At 44.2% G+C, this 18,368-nt stretch overlaps 1 protein-coding gene across 1 annotated transcript in view; it reads right to left on the bottom strand.

Moving 5' to 3' along the window:
• Window positions 1–18,368, bottom strand: part of FSD2 (fibronectin type III and SPRY domain containing 2) — a 556,003-nt gene that overhangs the window by 113,779 nt on the left and 423,856 nt on the right. The window contains exon 10 of the mRNA XM_086958241.1: window positions 13,893–14,026. Coding sequence (XP_086814367.1) covers window positions 13,893–14,026 — 134 coding nt within the window. The remainder of the gene's footprint in view (window positions 1–13,892; window positions 14,027–18,368) is intronic.

Below are 18,368 nucleotides of genomic sequence, written 5' to 3'. Positions count from 1 at the left end.
GAAATAACAGTGATGTGTTGCTGATAAATGCTAGGTCTGTGGGTTCTAAGAATTTCCCATTGAGATACATGTCCCCCATTGTTACAATACCCACTTTTCTTAGAAGGGAGAGGCTCCCCTCTTCCTGCATCGCTCAGATAGCCGGATGGTGGCCTGACAGAAGTGCAGAGGCATATAGAGGTAATTTGCGGGCTTTCACTCCTATGATGTGACAAGCCAGCATGGTACAATTAACAGCATTTACTTCAGCACGAGTGGGCTCCCTGTTCTTGTGTAGAAGGCTATTATGGAGTGGTAGAGGGTGCACATTTTTTGCTTCAATTGCCACGTTAGGTGTAAAGCCATGGGGTTGATACCGGTAATGCACATGTTGCGCCTGTGCACATAAATAATACAGATACCAATCTGGTGTGCTAAAACCGCCCCAGTATGGTAAGGTGAATACCAGCCAAGCAATTTGAGGTCCCTTTCTCGACCATGCCATCCTTATCAATAGTGTCCGTAGAGTCTTAAAGAGGCTCTGTGGTAGTTCTATAGGAATATTACTAAATAAGTAAAGAAAGCATGGTAGCCACTCTGTCCGCCATAGATAGTGGCATCCTGATCCATCTATCCACCTGCTCTAGTTTGTCTAGGGCCAGACCAAAGTTTTCCCTGACCACCCTTTCTAGTTTGTTATATATCTAAATTCCCAAGTACTTTACCGGGTCAGAACGCCAGTCTAGTGGGAAATGAAGGGGTTTTGTGCATGGAGTCAGCAGAATGACACATGATTTATTCCAATTCACACTAAGTCCAGAGTATCCTTGAAACTGAATTTACTCTCTGAGCAGCGGTGGCAGATGCGCTGATGGTTGTCTAATATAGAGGACCATATCATCTGCATACAATGACACACCTATTGGGTGCTGATGATATTTAAGAACTGCCTCTTCATTTCTCTGATGTACTATGCACACCAGCGGTTCTAGTGCAATGGTGAAAAGAAGCAGTGAAAGAGGACAGCCCTGTCAGGTGCCTCGATCTATGTATAGTACCAGCAACATGTACCCATCCATCCGAACCCTTGCCGCATGTCCCGTGTATAATAATTTGACCCACCTTATTAATGAAACTGGAATATTCATGCGTTCATAGATTGTAAAAATGTATTCCCACTCTATCGAGTCAAATGTCTTGGCTACATGGAGTAATATCACCACAACTTCCAGCTCTGGGTTTAGTCGGTGTTGGAGTGCAAATATCATATGTAGGTTGTGCGCAGTGGATCACTTTAGGACAAATCCGTACTGGTCTGGCAGTACCAAATTTGACAAAAGTGACTGGAGCCTGTTAGCAAGGATTTTTGCTAGGGTTTTTGCATCAAAATGTATTAAGGAGAGGGGCCTGTACAACTCACAGCGCTCCGGAGGCTTATCTGGCTTACGGAGTGTGGCTAATAGGGCTTCACGTAATGTCGGGAGGAGAATTTGCCTGTTATATGCATCCTCTTACATTGCATGGAGATAAGGTGCAATCTAGTTTCCACATTTTTTATAGAACTCACATGTCAGCCCGTCTGGGCCAGGGGCTTTGCTGTTAGGAAATGTCTGTATGGCCTCACATACCTTCTTCCCTCTCTATTGGCCATGCTAGGTATTCACATTGCCCTGTTGACAGCGATGCCAAGGCAATGTCAGTTAAATATTTTTTTATTTCTTCGGGAGTAGAAGTTGCACACGAGGCATACATAGTCTCACAGAAGTCTGCAAATTCCTACAAAATACCATTCTCGTCAGTTATTTTTATCACCTGCGGCGGGCCTCCTCAGGGTTTCAGTTTGGCAGCCAGCACACGTCCAGGACAACCTCCCTCCCGGTACATCCGTGCCACATGTCTGCCTGAGAGATACTTCAGTTTCCGCTCTGTCAGATCTTAATAATGGGAGCCAGGGTATTGTTTCTTGGTTCAGGCTTCTACTCCTCCTCTAACCAACAAATATACCTTTCTAGGATTTTAATTTGCGTTCTGATATATTTTAATATCCCTGCATTAGTACCAATACAGACCCCCCTGATCGTAGCCTTAAAGGCCGCCCATAAAATTTCTGCCTGACACTGATGATTGCTTTCTGAATTGTCTCCCTATATACTGGGTACAGTACGGCATAGCTTTGAACCTCCATGTGAATGGGGGCGGGGAGGAGTGTGTGTAGGAACCTCAATCATCAGATTTACTGGCTTGTGATCCGACGTCATCCTCTGGAGATGTTATATGTCTGTCACCCAGGCACTGACTGCCCCCGGTCACAAGCCAGTAATCAAGACTGGACCACATTGCATACTCTGATGAAATGGACATGCTTTCTCTTCCTTCGGGTTGCCTACCCTCCACGCATCTACCATGTTAAAATCCTCCAATCCTTCTTGCAGCATTTTTGGCAACACTCTGATCAACCTGGTGGGTGGTGCTGATCGGTCACAGGACATGTCTAGTGTGGTATTCAGGCCTCCTCTCCAGAGTATTAGTGATTGAGGGACGTTGGTTGTGTATTCCAGATACTTGTGTAGAAGAAGGGATCATCCGTGCTGGGGCCATATATGTTCACCAACATGACAAGGGATCCCCCCAGCGATCCCTGAAGAATGATAAGTCTACCCTGATCGTCTACATGTTTGTTTGTGACCATAAAAAGGAACACCTCTTTTGATTTATATCATCAGTCCCCTTGAATATGAGTAGGATGAGGCCAGCCTAATACTGGCCCATTTTGCCCCCACAGCACTTTCTGTGTGCTTTGTTAAGCGTGTCTCCTGTAAGAGCACATTCTGCACAATGTGTCTTTCCAAATAGACCAGCATCTGGCACGTATTGCATGGGTTATTCAGGCCATGCACATTCCATGTTAGCATGGTGTTGTAATGCTCTTTCTTATTTAATTATTTATTTCTTGTACACAAGTTCTAATAATGACATAGTTGTAGGTCTAGATGAGAATGTTTAGAGCCTGCTCTGCTTGGGATTCCTTGGTATCTTTGAAGAGCTTGCTGTCAGTTGGGTCGATGAGCTGTTAACCTTTTGACTTCAAGAATAAACTCAACTTAAAGAAGACACATTGACTATTTCATCTTTATCAAAGAAGAAACCTACTTTTTACCACTGGCGACGATTGGGCTTTAATTGAGGACAATAGCTCAACTCCAACACCTTCAATCCTTTTTTATTCTCGAGGATCGGCTGTTTTCATTTACCAAGTAAGACTGCTTCATTTTACCTTGTTCTGACAGAGACGTCGATCTCAATTTAAACAAGAAATGGGTGTGCAGAGGATAAAAATCTGACTGTTGCACATTTAAAAGGAAACCTGACTCGTTCATTTGGCAAAAGGAGGGTGTGGGATTACTATGCTTTAAATCCCTTTTCACCTGCTTTTCATTGCCATTACGAAAATTGTTTCTAAGAAGACCTGATTCGTTAATTCGGCAAAACGAACGTTTGGGACTTTCATGATTTAAATCTGCTTCATCTCTTATTCATTGCCATTACGATATATATATATATATTTTTTTTTTTAAAGAGAAAGGAAAACCTGACTCGTTCATCTGGCAAAAGGAGGGTGTGGGATTACTCTACTTTAAATCCCTATTCACCTGCTTTTCATTGCCATTACAAAAATTGTTTTTAACCAGACCAATACTCACTCTTGAGTTGTCTTTTGAATTGGCCTTGACATTCTTTTGTGCGCAGTTGAAGTCGTATACTCCTTTGAGCGCGAGCGCTCCTGTTTTCACGCGCATGACTGCAAATCTGTTATGGAGCTACAACGTTAACTTGCTCCTCATCATCGTGACGTCATCACGCTGTACACGCTCGTGTCGGGCATCTTAAGTGTTTTTTTTTGCCAGCTTTATATCTCGATCAAAGTGACATTGTAGTGTGTTCACAGCGCTGACACACATAGCATTGAATCTTTCAGCCACAGCTCTCAAAGTGGGGCGTGTGTCCACACCACTGACACACACAGCAGGGGCGGCTCTAGGCTCATGGTGGCCCTGTGCAGGGAGCGTAGGTAGGGAGCCCCGGAAGAGGGGGTCCGGGCGGGGCGGAGCTCAGGAAGGTGTTTTAATAATACGTCCAGAAAAGTCGTTCGGTGACCAGTACATGTGACTGCTCCTACCCTTCCGAATTCGTCTCATAACGATACAATTTAGGAGGAGGAGGGCATTGTGACACACGACGTGAGGGACTGGCACAGACGGCTGCAGTGCCAGGGCCATGACAGGGGCACCGGACCCACAACCCCCCACAGAGAAAGAATCGGTGCCTCTTTGCCCGGAAACAGTAATATCGATGCCATATTTACTATGGTCCACCGTCTATACCTCGATATTCGCTCTCCTACACGGGAATGCAGATGATTACAACAAAGCACCATGTATAGGGATGCAGAAACAGCAACGACTCAGGGCAATTGTAGAATGTACCAGACATTATAGTGATGACGACCCACATAAGGTATTTACACAACAACCAAAGAAAAACATAGAACCTAGCAGTAACACTAAATGGACAGGATTGGCCATCATCCAGTGCAACAACAGGCAAACGGGCTATTAAAATGGAAACTCTTCCTCATCGCCCCCTCCAACAGTCCACAAAATTATAATAACAATAGGTCCAGCCTTATCCATTGTATGCATGAACATGAGAATGAAAGCCAGCACCCTAAGTCACGTGAAAGAACTGGTTTGAACATAAAGTGAAGCCTCAAATATTTATTGTAAATTAGAACACCAGCTACGTGATAGTACAGATTTTAAATGCTCACACAATTTCCTTAGTTGTTGAAAATATTAAAAAAACACATAGATACAAAATGGATTAATTTGTTATAGAAAAATATAGGCATCTTAAGTACTGAAACGTCACAAATGTAACAGATTACACTTGGGATGTAATTCACCTCTAATACATTATTTGTCATGTCTCTGGGTGTGCATACAGCAACCAAAGCAGACCAGGAGGCCAATTAACTCTTGTAAAATGTTTTGGCATTGCATTTCACCCCATGTAGCCTGTTTTAATAACTTTCGATCCAATTGAGCTACACATCTTTTTTGTTAAATTCTGGAAATTATGTACCAGTGCAGATAATGCATTGTGTGCCATGGGCTCTAAATCCGCATGCACAGAAAACACTTACCCCACGGATTCACATAATTTTAGTGTTCAAAATCTGGGCATAGTTGACGACTTTGTTAGAAGAGACACTGCACATACGATCATTGATTTCTCTCCCGCATTTTAACCTGCTGCAGTATAATATTTGAAAGACACACCTGCCACCCTATATTTGCAGTTTGTTCCATCCGGCTCCTGTGAGCCTGGCTGGGTCTGGGGCAGGGCGAGCAGGATGGAGAAGCCCAGCTCAGCCAAAGTCCGGGTGCACGCCGAGTACTGGTGAGTGCACGCGCTGGTTTAGAATCTCGGACTTCAGAAGCATTTCGAGGCTAAAACAATAGTTTCAGTAAAGTTGGGGTAGATGGACTCAGTCATATTGTGTATTTCACCGCAGTATTATGTATTTATTACTTCTGGAGACAGACCTGCACCGCACACTCGTTGAACTCTGTCCTTGATTCCAGGAAGTGTGGTCATAGCTACAGCATGGACATTAAAACGCGGACCAGCTAGCTGCATTTCCACCCCCCCAACCCACTATCTGACATATCGATACACATAATTATTTAACAAAATACAGTTTCATCATCACAAAAAACAGATCAACACAGAGGCACGAGTGTGCCCAGGGCCCGGGCAGGCCCTCGAGACAGACGGGAGTGTTTGAAAACTTCCTTTTGGATACTGTGAGACTGGGCATGTGTTTGGCGCCTCCTGGCACTGCCTAGCCTCGGTAGCCTGCTATACACCGTGGGTCGGGCACCGCAGGGTCTGGCGTGGACGGACTCGGTTAAGGCTCTTGTGGGGGCGCCGCAGCTGGCACAGCGCCCACCACCATGCAGCGTCTGTGTGCGCTGCTCCTGCTCCTGGGAGAGATAAATGGTAAGAGACAGCCCAGATGCTTTTATTTACTCATCACGCCTACGGAGCAGTATTGAGCTGACACAGATGAATTTGTTATAGTGGGCAGAATGGAAATGGGCACGAGTAAGGCAGGGGCGGGCCAGATCCATTTTCTCTCTCGTGACTGGCAGCTACAGGCTTGACCTTTGCTGAGGCGTAATACTATTGCGCAGCGCCGCTATGAACACTGGCATTGGACATGATCTACTAGTGTGCGGCCTTCCCTCGGCCTTCCATCAGACTCAGGGCCAGGGGCAGGCATGCGCCGGAAAGGACAGTACTACTCCCAGGGTCACTCAGAGTGACACATTGTGCTACTACAGCACTGCAGAATCTACATTCAGATCTGATCTGCCTCTGCAACCCTTACTCACGCCAGGTGCGTTCAGACTTTTACCTTGTACTTGACTTTCTGAAACAGGACTGGACAGCTCAGCTTAGTCCGACCACCACCAGAAATTATGGCTGTCTGTAGACTGACATACCACATACGTCACCATGTGGGAAGCAGTAGGAGGAGGTTAGGTTGAGTCTGCGCGCCGCGCAGATCACCCTTGGCTTCCGGCGTCTGCCAACCGAAACCGCCGCCCGCAACCCGCCTTGGTGACATGATTGAAACACCCCGGCGCCGCTGACTGCCAATCAGGAACGAGGAACACAGGTCGGTGCGGAGTCCGGAGGCCAGGCAGTGAAAGGGTGGAGGGGAGGGGAGGGGGGGATGACTGTCAGGGCTTTGGTAGTTAGTAATAGTGGAAACCGGGGTCGGAGGTCGCCAGATCCTGGGGTTTGGCGGCCCTGTGCAGGTACACACCTTGCACATGCCTAAGGCCGGCCCTGCACACAGCATTCAATCTTTTAACTACAGTTTTATAAATAAAAAAAGTAGTTAAAACACCCAGTATGTGGCGTGTGTTTACACCGCTGACACACCCAGCATTGAATTCCTTGCCGTTACGCGATTCAATGTGATCACATGAGTAGCGAACCGTGTGTGCACAGCGCTGACACACACAGCATTGAATTATTTTCAGTTGCAGTTACAATACTTAACGTGAGCAATGTGTCACGCTGGCAAACACAGCAGTTGAATTTATGAACTCTTTATTTCAACGCTAGGGAGCATAGTGACATTTCAGCGCTGACACGCTCAGCTTTTATTGGAAGGCGTGTCGTGTACAACTTTTATGGTTACAACGGGTGTCGCAATTACAACACTGACACGCACAGCAATTGTATTAATTATTCTTTTTTTCAACACTTTACAGCTTATTTGATTTCCATTTTTTTTTTACTTACAACATTTCTTTACTTATAGAGCTGACCCACACAGTGTCACAGCATAATAAACTATTACAATAAGTAATAATGCTAAATGTCACTGCAGCTCCGTTTTTTCTCCAATCTCCAGGAGATCCACCAATTAAGTGGTCATAGTGGAAGAAAGTCTTCGAACGCTATGCTCGTGTTTGTGGGACTACTTTAAGCGTTGAAAGAGAGACAGCTTTGCTTATGCATTGTTTAGGATCAGAAGGGCAGGACGTCTTTGATCATCTAGCTGAAGTTCCCGACAATGTTGCAGCTTTTTAAATGAATTTGAACTGTCTATTTATAAGATTGATGCTCATTATTTGCCTATAGTTAGTACTATTTTAGAACGCTACCATTTTAAAAGGCGTATGCAAAAGGAAGGTGAAAGTATTGAGAACTAAGTTACTGATTTGAGGCGATTGGCCTCCACTTGTAAATTTGATGCTCTTATTGACGAAAGGATATGGGATCAATTTATGCTGGGGTGTGTTTCTGAAAAAGTATGTGATGCTCAAAGAAGAGCCTTCTTTAGATGAAGTTTTAGTTATAGCTAAAAGGATAGAACATTCTGTACAATGTGTAAAAGAGATAAAAAAAGATCTGAATAAAGATCTTAGTAAAGGTATTTCTGCAGTTGAAGCAAACACCTCCAGTAAAACAAGAGAAACCCAAGTTAAGATTTAAAAAAAAAATGTTCAATAGGGCAATTGCTAAGTTTGAGAAAGTAAATAGATGTTTTAAGTGTAACAGTCCTGGGCATTGGGCTAATGACAAAACTTGCCCAGCTTTAAATATCACGTGCACATACTGTAAGAAAAAGTGTCATGTGGTAAGTGCTTGTAGAATCAAAAATGCTAAACAAAGTGTAAGCGAGGTTTCTCATGATGTTGCTTCTCATGATGTTGACGATGTCCAACATGATTTCGAGTGTGGGCAAATTTTGGTTCAAGTTGGTGGTGATGGACCTTTAGATTTCATAATGGTCGAAGGTCTTAAAACTAAAGTTCTTTTTGACTCTGGTGCAAAGATTACCATAGTTTCCAATAAGTTTTTCTCAGAAAATTTTGAATCTAAGGTTAAATTATTGAAACTAGATATTCGACCTACTGCATATGGGGGAGATCCCATAGAATTAAGAGGATATTTTGTAGGTTTGATTGAATATGAAAATCGCTTTACATCTGGCAAGGTTTATGTCTCAAAAAAAGGAGATAGTATAATTAGTTAGTGGCACCAAAAAGATCTTGGAGTCATGCTTGATCCTAAGAGCAATCCTCCTATTATTGTAAAAGAAATTCATAAACCTGTGAAGCAATCCACTATTTCAATGAATGATTCATCTTTGCAACCCTCACTGATGGAAGAATATCCTAAAGTTTTTGGGAAGGGATTAGCAGCCTGATTCATCAAGGTACCGTTTTGCGAGTCTCTAATAGAGAATCATAAGGAATCGCTATTAGAGACTCGCAAAACGGTATTCATGTAGGAATCGCAAAATAAAATGCGATTCCTACAAATTCCTTATTTGCGATTAGCAAATTGCTAATCGCAAATTGGGAAAAACTCCCCATTCATTCCTATGGGCCAAAAGGCCCATAGGAATGAATGGGGAGTATTCCTTATTTGCGATTAGCAATTTGCTAATCGCAAATAAGATAGCGATTTGAAGGGTGCCAGGGGTGTCCAAAGGACACCCTGTAGCACCCCTTAAATGCACATTCGAACAGGTGTTGCGCACACACATGTCCAAAGGACATGTGTGTGTGTAACATGCAAAAGAAAAAATTGCACTAAAGTGCTTTTTACTCTTTTTTCGCAATTTACCACCAAGTCAAACTTGTTGGTAAATTGCGGCCAAATATTGCGATTTCGCATTTTCTAATTGGTTGATGAATTGGATTTAAGGAATCTCTATTAGAGATTCCTTAAATCCAATTCCTCGCAAATATGCGATTTCGGTAATAGCGATTTTTGCATTTGGGATGATGAATCCCAAATGCAAAAATCGCACTCGCAAAGGGCCAGATTCTCAGAATCTGGCCCTTTGCGAGCGCAAATCATCTTGATGAATCAGGCTGTAGGTTGTCTTAAAGGATATTGTCACAAGATAAAACTACATCCGGGATCCATGCCTGTGTCCAGTAAAGTACGTAATGTTCCTTTTACTGTCAGGGATGAAATGCTAAAGGAGCTAGAAAAACTCAAGTCTCAGGGAATCATCGAGGAGGTTGAAGGAACCTCATGGTTGGCTCCAGTGGTAGCTGCCAGGAAGGCTGATGGCTCACTGAGATTGTTTGTGAACCTTAGACAACTAAATAAATGTGTACTGGTGGATAAGTATCCCCTTCCTAATATTTCAGAAATTCTGAGCATGGTGCGTGGTGCGAAATTCTTTAGCACCATTGATTTAAAGTCTGCGTACCATCAGATTTTACTTGATGAGTCATCAAAAGACTTGACTGCCTTCGTAACTCCGTTTGGTACCTTTAGATTCGTTCGACTTCCGTTTGGTTTGGTCTCTACGGCCTCCGTTTTACAACGTGTTACGGAGAAAGTACTAGTCAATATCTCAGGTGTCTCCGTTTACCAGGATGACATTTTAGTGTATGGATGTGATGAATTGGAACACGAAGAGAGGGTTCGTAAAGTGCTAGACAGACTTACCTCTCACAATCTCACAATCAAGCGAGAGAAGTGTAAGTTTGGTCTTAACAAGATTGACTACCTGGGGCACACCATTACTGCTGAAGGGGTGGTTCCAAATGCTGATTTAGTTAACAACATAACTAATTTGACTACATTTGTCTCTAGAGAGGAGCTCATGCGATTTTTAGGGATGGCTGAATACTATAACAAGTTTATAAAACATTTTGCAGATGCCACTTTTAATATGAGAGTCTTACTAAAGAAAGGTTGTGAATTCTTATGGAATGATTTGTGTGAGAAAGAATTTATTGAAATTAAAAGTAAGCTGAAGAATGCACCCATTCTTAGAAATGTTGACCCTACAAAAAATCTACTATTTCTACTGATGCCACCCTAAAGGGTCTTGGTGCTGTTTTATACCAAGGAGGGATTTCTTTTGAAAATACCATTATGTTTATTTCAAGAAGTCTTAAAGGTGCTGAGTCCAGATATTCTGTTATTGAGAGGGAAGCTCTGGCGGTTTACTGGGACATAAAAAAACGGAAGAAATTTCTATGGGGCACCTCATTTGTGGTTAGAACAGCTCACAAACCTTTGTGCAAAGTACTAAATAACAAAGGTATTGATGTGATATCGCCTAAAATATCAAAATGGATTGTTGGATTACAAGGTTATAACTTTATGATAAAATATGTACCTGGTTCTGATAATTTTGTGGCAGACACTCTTTCCAGATTAGTCCCTGTTGATGTTTATGAGGATTGTTCTGACTCAAACTTTCTTGATCCACAAGATTTTGTTTGTGAGATTGATTATAAAGTGATTTCATATGACAAATGGTTGGATGCATGCAAGGAGGATGTGGTGATTCAAGACATTTTCAAACTTATTCATGATGGTTTGGAGAGTCAAGGATCAACTTTCTTGTTGTGATGGTTTGCTTTTGAGGGGTCAAAGATTGGTTCCACCTTTGTCTTTGAGGCATGAATTACTTAATTTAGCTCAACCTACTTTTTAACACATGGTGTTCGTTCCTACCCGTGGTATTCTATTAATTCCTACTGTACCTGTGTGTCAATATTAGTACTGTCCTTGTCCTGTCCGCGATCCTGCTCACTAGGTGTAGAGCTAAAAGTAACAGACAAACTGTCAACTTCCCTCCCCCACCCACTTCAGTATCCCAAGCTCCCAACCATGAAAAAGAACCCCTAAAAGGAAACAAAAAAAACAAACAGTAGGAGAACTGATAAGTGCCTCATTGCCGTTTACACTGAATATGTTTCACAAGTCCTTGTGTGGTACACCCTTGTGGGGGCCGCTAGGTGCCCAGTCCTCCCCGGTGACCAGGGGTGGCTGAGGAAAGCTACTGTTCCCGATTGGCAGCTCTGTGTGTGTCTCCCACAGGATGAAGGAAGCCCTTCTCGATATTGCCCCTTAAACTAGTTTACATCAATATTCATAGCACTTCTTGTTATTACAATACCCCAGTGTGAGTCTCATTTGTATCATGGAAGGTATTGTTCTACCAGGCCTCTCACCAGCGTCAAGTCAAGTCAAGTCATATCATTTATATAGCGCACTACATACCCAGAGGGTTTCAAGGCGCTTAGGAAGGGGAGGTGGATTATTTGTCAAATATCCACGTTTTAAGCTGCTTTCTGAACGCAAGGTGATTCTGGGTGAGGCGAAGGTAAGCGGGGAGTGAGTTCCATGTTTTGGCAGCCAGGTATGAGAAGGATCTGCCTCCCATGGTGGTCTTGTTGATGCGAGGTACAGTGGCGAAGGCTTGGCTGGAAGAGCGAAGTTGGCGGGAGGGGGAGTAGAAGGAAAGTCGAGAGTTGAGGCAATCGGGTCCGATGTCGTAGAGTGATTTGTGTGCGTGGGTAAGCAGTCGGAAAGTGATCCTCTTATTGACGGGTAGCCAGTGGAGGTCTTTAAGGTGACCAGAGATGTGTTCGTTTCGTGGGATGTCTAATATGAGCCTGGCTGAGGCGTTTTGGATTCGTTGTAGTTTCTTCTGGAGTTTAGCGGTGGTACCTGCGTAGAGGGTGTTTCCGTAGTCCAGTCGGCTCGTGACTAGAGCGTGGGTGACTGTTTTCCTTGTTTCGGAGGGGATCCAGCGAAATGTTTTTCTGAGCATGCGAAGAATGTTAAAGCAGGAAGAGGATACGGCGCTGACTTGTCTGTTCATTGAGAGTGAAGAATCCAGGATGACGCCAAGGTTCCATGCGTGGTTTGTCGGGACCTGAGTGAGAATGTCATGGAATTATCTCATTAATCTCCAGATCCGGCCACCTCCGATCCATAGTGACCATCTTTATGTGGAGACAGCTTCTTAACATATTCTATCGCTGCTTGAGGGGCCTGGAAGATTTTTGATTTTGCCTGGTGTTCAATTCAGAGTGTCGCTGGGTATAGCATGGCATATAGAAATTTCTCATTTTGTATTTTCTTCTTGACCGGAATGTATTCTTTCCACGCTGCCTGCACTGTAGCTGTTAAGTCAGTGAAAAATGACACTGAACTCCCCTGATACTGTATTTCTCGTTTTTCCCGCAATAACCTCAAGACTGTGTGCCGATCCCTGTAATTGAGGAATCTGGCTCCCAGTGGAGGGCATGGAGCCATGGATTTGTGCTCCCTTTCAACCACTAAGAAATGTGACATGGCATCTGTTCTGAATTTATCTGTGAGCAGGCGTTCCATAAACAGTTCCATGTCGATTCCGGAATGCCAGCATTGCCTAATTTGTTTAATTGAGATTGGGTGTCTAGAGCTTCCTTTTTGGCCCTGATTATCTCAAGTACTTTCTCCATATTCAAAATGTTTCCTTGGATAGTCTGCACAGTGTGTTTGGTGTTTGAGATTCTCTGCTCCGCTTCTGTTAGTCTGGTTGTGTGTTGTTTGAGTTTGGTGGCGAGGTGATCCATACATAGATTTAGATGGTACATTTTACCATCAATCGCCTGCAGACTCTGCTGCATTGCCAGGAGAGTGGTTTCCAGTGCTATAGTGATCCGACCAGAGGCATCCAATGGTAGGTAGGCTAGTTACAGGGTTAAATAGTAATTCTCGTTCTTTTCGTTTGTCACCCACTACAGGAAAACAAAAGACTTGGCCCCCAGGCCAGACTCAGAGGCACACATTTTCAGCTAAATGTGCACAGTTAATTAGGTAAAATGCTGTCACTTACAAGGCAATTGAGCAATTGGCAGAAATGGTCCAAACCACTGCCCATACCGTATTCCATCATGGGGAGCAGCAGAATGTGATTGACACTTGAAGTGAGCTGACCCAAAGAACCTTGATGTAGGTAGATGTAGGCATAAAGTGTTTGTTTATGCTTGTCCTTTTACCACTGGTGCCTGGCAGACAACTACACCTGCCAGGCCATTCAAAGAGCATATAGCAAAGATTATCACTGTGTAAATTGACTAACCCAAGAATCCTTACAGACAACTATTCCTCCCATGTCCTCCTAAGGGGGTATAGCAAGGATTATCTCCTTATGTAAATTGTCTACCCACAGATTATGTCAGATGAGGAAACCAAAACCAAAATCCTTGCCGGCTACAGTAGTCTGTGAGATTCAATGCAACAGAAAACCTGTCTAGAGGCTTCAACACAGTGTATTATCAACCCACGCTTAAAATCCCGTTGGCTTTGACATATGAGGTGCAAATCTTCTACCCCAAAGTTCTGTGACAGAGGGCAATCAACATTACAATTCTGGCCAACTATGGTAGTCTGTTTGAATCCATGTAACAAAATACCTGTCTGTAAAATCCTTGAACGAGTGATGCAATAGTTATGGTGACACTTCTTTAAAGTTGCATATATTTCAGCAAAGAAAAGTGAAGGACATAAAACCATACCTGTGGTATGTATAGTGACTGGCAAACTTCTTTCACTAGATCCACCCACATTCGATGCTCGTACGTAGATATTATAGGATTCCCTTGGCTGTAGCTGGATTAAAGATTCACAGGTTGGAATTCCAACAATTGATCTAGAGCGGAAACAGTTTTAGGACAAAAGATGACTATAAGACAGGGTGGTGATTATTAAATATTGATTATATCATATCAAATTTTAAAATTCAAATACTTTATTCGGTGTGCAATCAAAATAATCAATTTAATTGCATCAATATATAACATCATTAAAGAAAATAGCAGCTTAATATTCAATCTCTATTAAAAATATTAAAGCACAGATTCTTAAGTCAGACTCTCTAAATCGGTGGGTCACTTTCTTTCTTGTAATGCTCCTAGAACAAAAGGCAGTACCACTGAGCATACTTGCATATCTTCCAATTGGCACAGACATAAAAAAAAGCCATTCTAAAATCAACAAGGTTCCTATGAATAAATATTGTTTTTAATAAACGCGTCCTAAAGACCATATGAAATGTGCGAAAAAGAGTAAAGTGCAAAGTTGTTTGTATTGGGTTCCCAGCACATAGACAGTTCGGCCTTTCTTTACACCGCCGATCTCTATAGCAAAAGGCAACCATGTTACGCACAGTGCCTAGCCGAGACAAAATAAAATTATGGTGGGCATTTAGATCGGTTAAAATATAGTTTTGTGCACTACCAACCCGCGAAACAGGTAACTAACACCTGACATATGTTTTATTGATTCTTTCGAACTTCTCAGATCTTTTCTGGTGCCAGCAAATAGCCAAATTAAATCTCTTTTCGAAAATGGATTATTGATAATGGTTATGCAAGTAAAACATGTCCATTAAGCATACTCGGGGCCTCCCTAATGGGTGTTGCAGCCCTGGGATTTTTTGATACAGCTATCAAGGGCATACAGTCCGTGATAATGGCTTTAGTAAATGAGGTCTCCGCCTTGCTGCAGAGAGCGTGCCATGAACGAATAGGCTTCACGTATAAAATATCCTCAATTAAGGTCATTCCCAATTCTGTGTGTACAATGTATGTAGTTGTTGATTTTGGGGCTGCGTGCAAATGCCGCATATAGTGATTGTCTTGAGTTTGTCAGATGTCAGTATTTCCGAAACCCCAAATGCCAACCCGATAAACACCCACCAATATTCATTTGCTTCTGTAAATAGTAAACATTTCTGCGATTGGTTTATTGCTAAGTTTTGACGCAGATGTAACAAACCCTCAATTGAGATTATCAGTTTTGCATGGCATACTCCCTTATGTTTGTCCAAAGTATCGGCGGAAGTAAACTAACCCCAGAAGGGAACATGCATTTGCAATGCAATAGGTCTCGCATTAGGAAAGTGTGAGCTATTGGTATTGTAAATGACAATTTTTTTCAATATGTGTTGGCTTTGAAAATATATAAATTAATAGCATTGTTATTCACAAATCAAATAGCTTACACTTTCCTAATGCGAGTCCTATTGGCAATGGCAATGCTTGTTGGTAGCACGCAAGGACAGTGTTGTTGTGGTGCTGAGTGATGATGTGGTTGGGCTGACTGATGTGGTGGTGTATTAGAGTGATGTGGTGGTGTCCCATAATGATGTGGTGGTATCACGTCCCAGAGTGATGTGGTGGTGTCCCTGAGTGATGTGGTGGTGTCCCTGAGTGATGTGGTGGTGTCTGTGAGTGATGTGGTGGTGTCTGTGAGTGATGTGGTGGTGTCCCTGAGTGATGAGGTGGTGCCCATGAGTGATGCCCCAGAGTGATGTGGTGGTGCCTCTGAGTGATGAGGGGGTGTCCCTGAGTGATGTGGTGGTGTCCCTCAGTGATGTGGTGGTGTCCCAGAGTGATGTGGTGGTGTCTGTGAGTGATGTGGTGGTGTCTGTGAGTGATGAGGTGGTGTCTGTGAGTGATGAGATGGTGCCCCTGAGTGATGCCCCCGAGTGATGTGGTGGTGCCCCTGAGTGATGTGGTGGTGTCCCAGAGTGATGTGCTGGTGTCCTAGAGTGATGTAGTGGTGCCTTGAGTGATATGGTGGTGTCCCTGAGTGATGTGGTGGTGTTGTGAGGCGTGCAGAAGTGTGAGGCGTGCAGCAGTGTGTGGCGTGCAGCAGTGTGAGGCGTGCAGCAGTGTGCAGCATGCAGCAGTGTGAGTAATGCAGCAGTATGCAGAAGTGTGAGCCGGGCAGCAGTGTGAGGCGTGCGGCAGTGTGCAGATTGCAGCAGTATGAGTAATGCAGCAGTGTGCAGCATGAGAATAAATGTTAATGGAGAGTGAGGGGCAGAGGTATTGGCACGGAGAGTGTGGCGGAAGCGAAGGTAAAGTGTGCGCATATGTGTAAGTGGCAGGAGAGAATGCGTGGCAGAGTAAAAGGCAGAGCAGGGAATAACAATAGGATAGGTGGCAGGATAGAGTACAGGATATAAGAAGAGGCAGGGTTAGGCTAAAATATAAGGATAGGTGGCAGAATCGAGTGCATGACAAAGGGAACAAAATACTGACTGTTGTGTGTTATGGCAAGAAAAGTGAAAACAAAACGACGCCACTGAAAGCGTATAGCAGTGCAAATGCTTGTTACATGAGGGGGCACTGCGGTGCATTAGCCAGCTCAATGGCATAGCCTCAATAAAAATGTATAGAAAGCTCAACTATATGCAAACAAAAGTGAGCCAATGGAGAGACGCTTTATGACGGGCTTGGAACGTGGTTGGGCATGCTATGTTGGTTCTAGAGTGTAGGTGTCGGCGGGTAGCGGTGAAGTGGCGGGGGCTGCTGCGGGAGCATCAGCTTGGTAGTAATGCATTTGGTGGTTGGATTCAGGAGCAGAGTGGCCCGGTTTTCAAAACTGCCGTCGTTGGAGCGGGAACAATGTTTAGATCTTGGCGTGGCTCATTAACATCCGGTGATCCTGGGCAAAGTATAAATGACCCACAGTTTCAAAAAAGAGGAATTCGATGTGGTGTAGGGTGAGGCAACGGGGTGGCATAAAGGCGCCAGGCACAGTGTTTCAAGTCCCACGGGGAGTATGGGTGTCACCTGACGGGGTCGCAATGCAGGGAAGGAGGAGCAAGGGGGATGGGTACAGGGGGATGCGTTTGAAGTGGATTTTTCCCAGACTGCAGGAGGCTCAATGGAGGTGAAGGAATGCTGGGGGGGCGGGGTTGGGGGGGCAGGGGTTGTGAGCACGATGTTGTGGAAGACCGGAAGGAGGGTCGGGTTTCAGGGCGAAGGGAGGGCGAAGTAAAAGCATGAGTATAGGTAACAGAACAGAGTGCGGTGGAAAGTTACAGGCACGTAGATGCAATACCATGTGGAATATAATAAAACACGAGAAAGAGGCACAGGGAGGTTAAAAACATATTGATAAATAGCAAGATAAAGTGCAGGGCAGAGTGAAACGCTGAGCGAAGCTAGAACATGAGTATAGGTGGGAGGATAAAGTACGTAGTGGAATGTAAGCATTGCAAGTTATACAGCATGAGAATAAGTGTTAATGGAGAGTGAGGGGCAGAGGTATTGGCACGGAAAGTGTGGCAGAAGCGAAAGTAAAGCGTGCGCTTGTGTGTAAGTGGCAGGAGAGAGTGCGTGGCAGAGTAAAAGGCACAGCAGGGAACAACAATAGGATAGGTGGCAGGATAGAGTACAGGGTATAGGAAGAGGCAGGGGGGGCTAAAATATAAGGATAGGTGGCAGAATAGAGTGCATGACAAAGGGAACAAAATACTGACTGTTGTGTGTTATGGCAAGAAAAGCGAAAACAAAACGACGCCACCGGAAGCGTATGGCATTGCAAATGCTTGTTACGTGAGGGGACGCTGCGGTGCATGAGCCAGCTGGATGGCATTGCCACAATAAAAATGCATAGAAAGCTCAACCATATGAAAACAAAAGTAAGCCAATGGAGAGACAAACCTGTGCATGCAGTGCATACACACCCCCAAAAAAAATGACTGGCAATAAGCACTGGTAAACAGACAGAAAAACGGAGGATGGGGGTGAGAGTTTAGGATTAAATGAGTCTACGCTGTTTGTCAATGTTTTTTAAAACAGCAGTCCTGGCACCGAGGCCAAAAATTGTATGGGTAGGGGCTTCAAATAACTGATTTAGTCGTAGGCAGAAAGGGTACTGTGGTGCACTGCTATTCAGATGGTTTGTGATTCGTGGTAGGCATGCTGGGCACGGAGGGAGACTGGATTGCAGGAGATATGTGTGGGGAGGTGCGCTTCCTGGGGATGGAGGATGGGTGTTGTGGCGCTTTGTGACAGGCTTGGAGCGTGGTTGGGCATGCTATGGAAACAAGCTCTTGGCATTGCTGTGGGGGGGCGGGGCGGGAGCGCATTGACGGGGGAGCAGCAGCCTTTGATGTGCGAGCGCGTGAATGGGAAGAGCGGCCGTGGGAGGTGGAAGGGGAAGTCGGAGAGTGCGAAGTGCAGGCGGGGGGCGGG

Source organism: Lissotriton vulgaris, chromosome 2_1 (assembly GCF_964263255.1).
Source record: "Lissotriton vulgaris chromosome 2_1, aLisVul1.2, whole genome shotgun sequence".
NCBI classification, from domain to species: Eukaryota; Metazoa; Chordata; class Amphibia; order Caudata; family Salamandridae; genus Lissotriton; species Lissotriton vulgaris.
The sequence above is the reverse complement of the archived record's forward strand: the minus strand, read 5'-3'. Positions and strand labels throughout refer to the sequence as shown.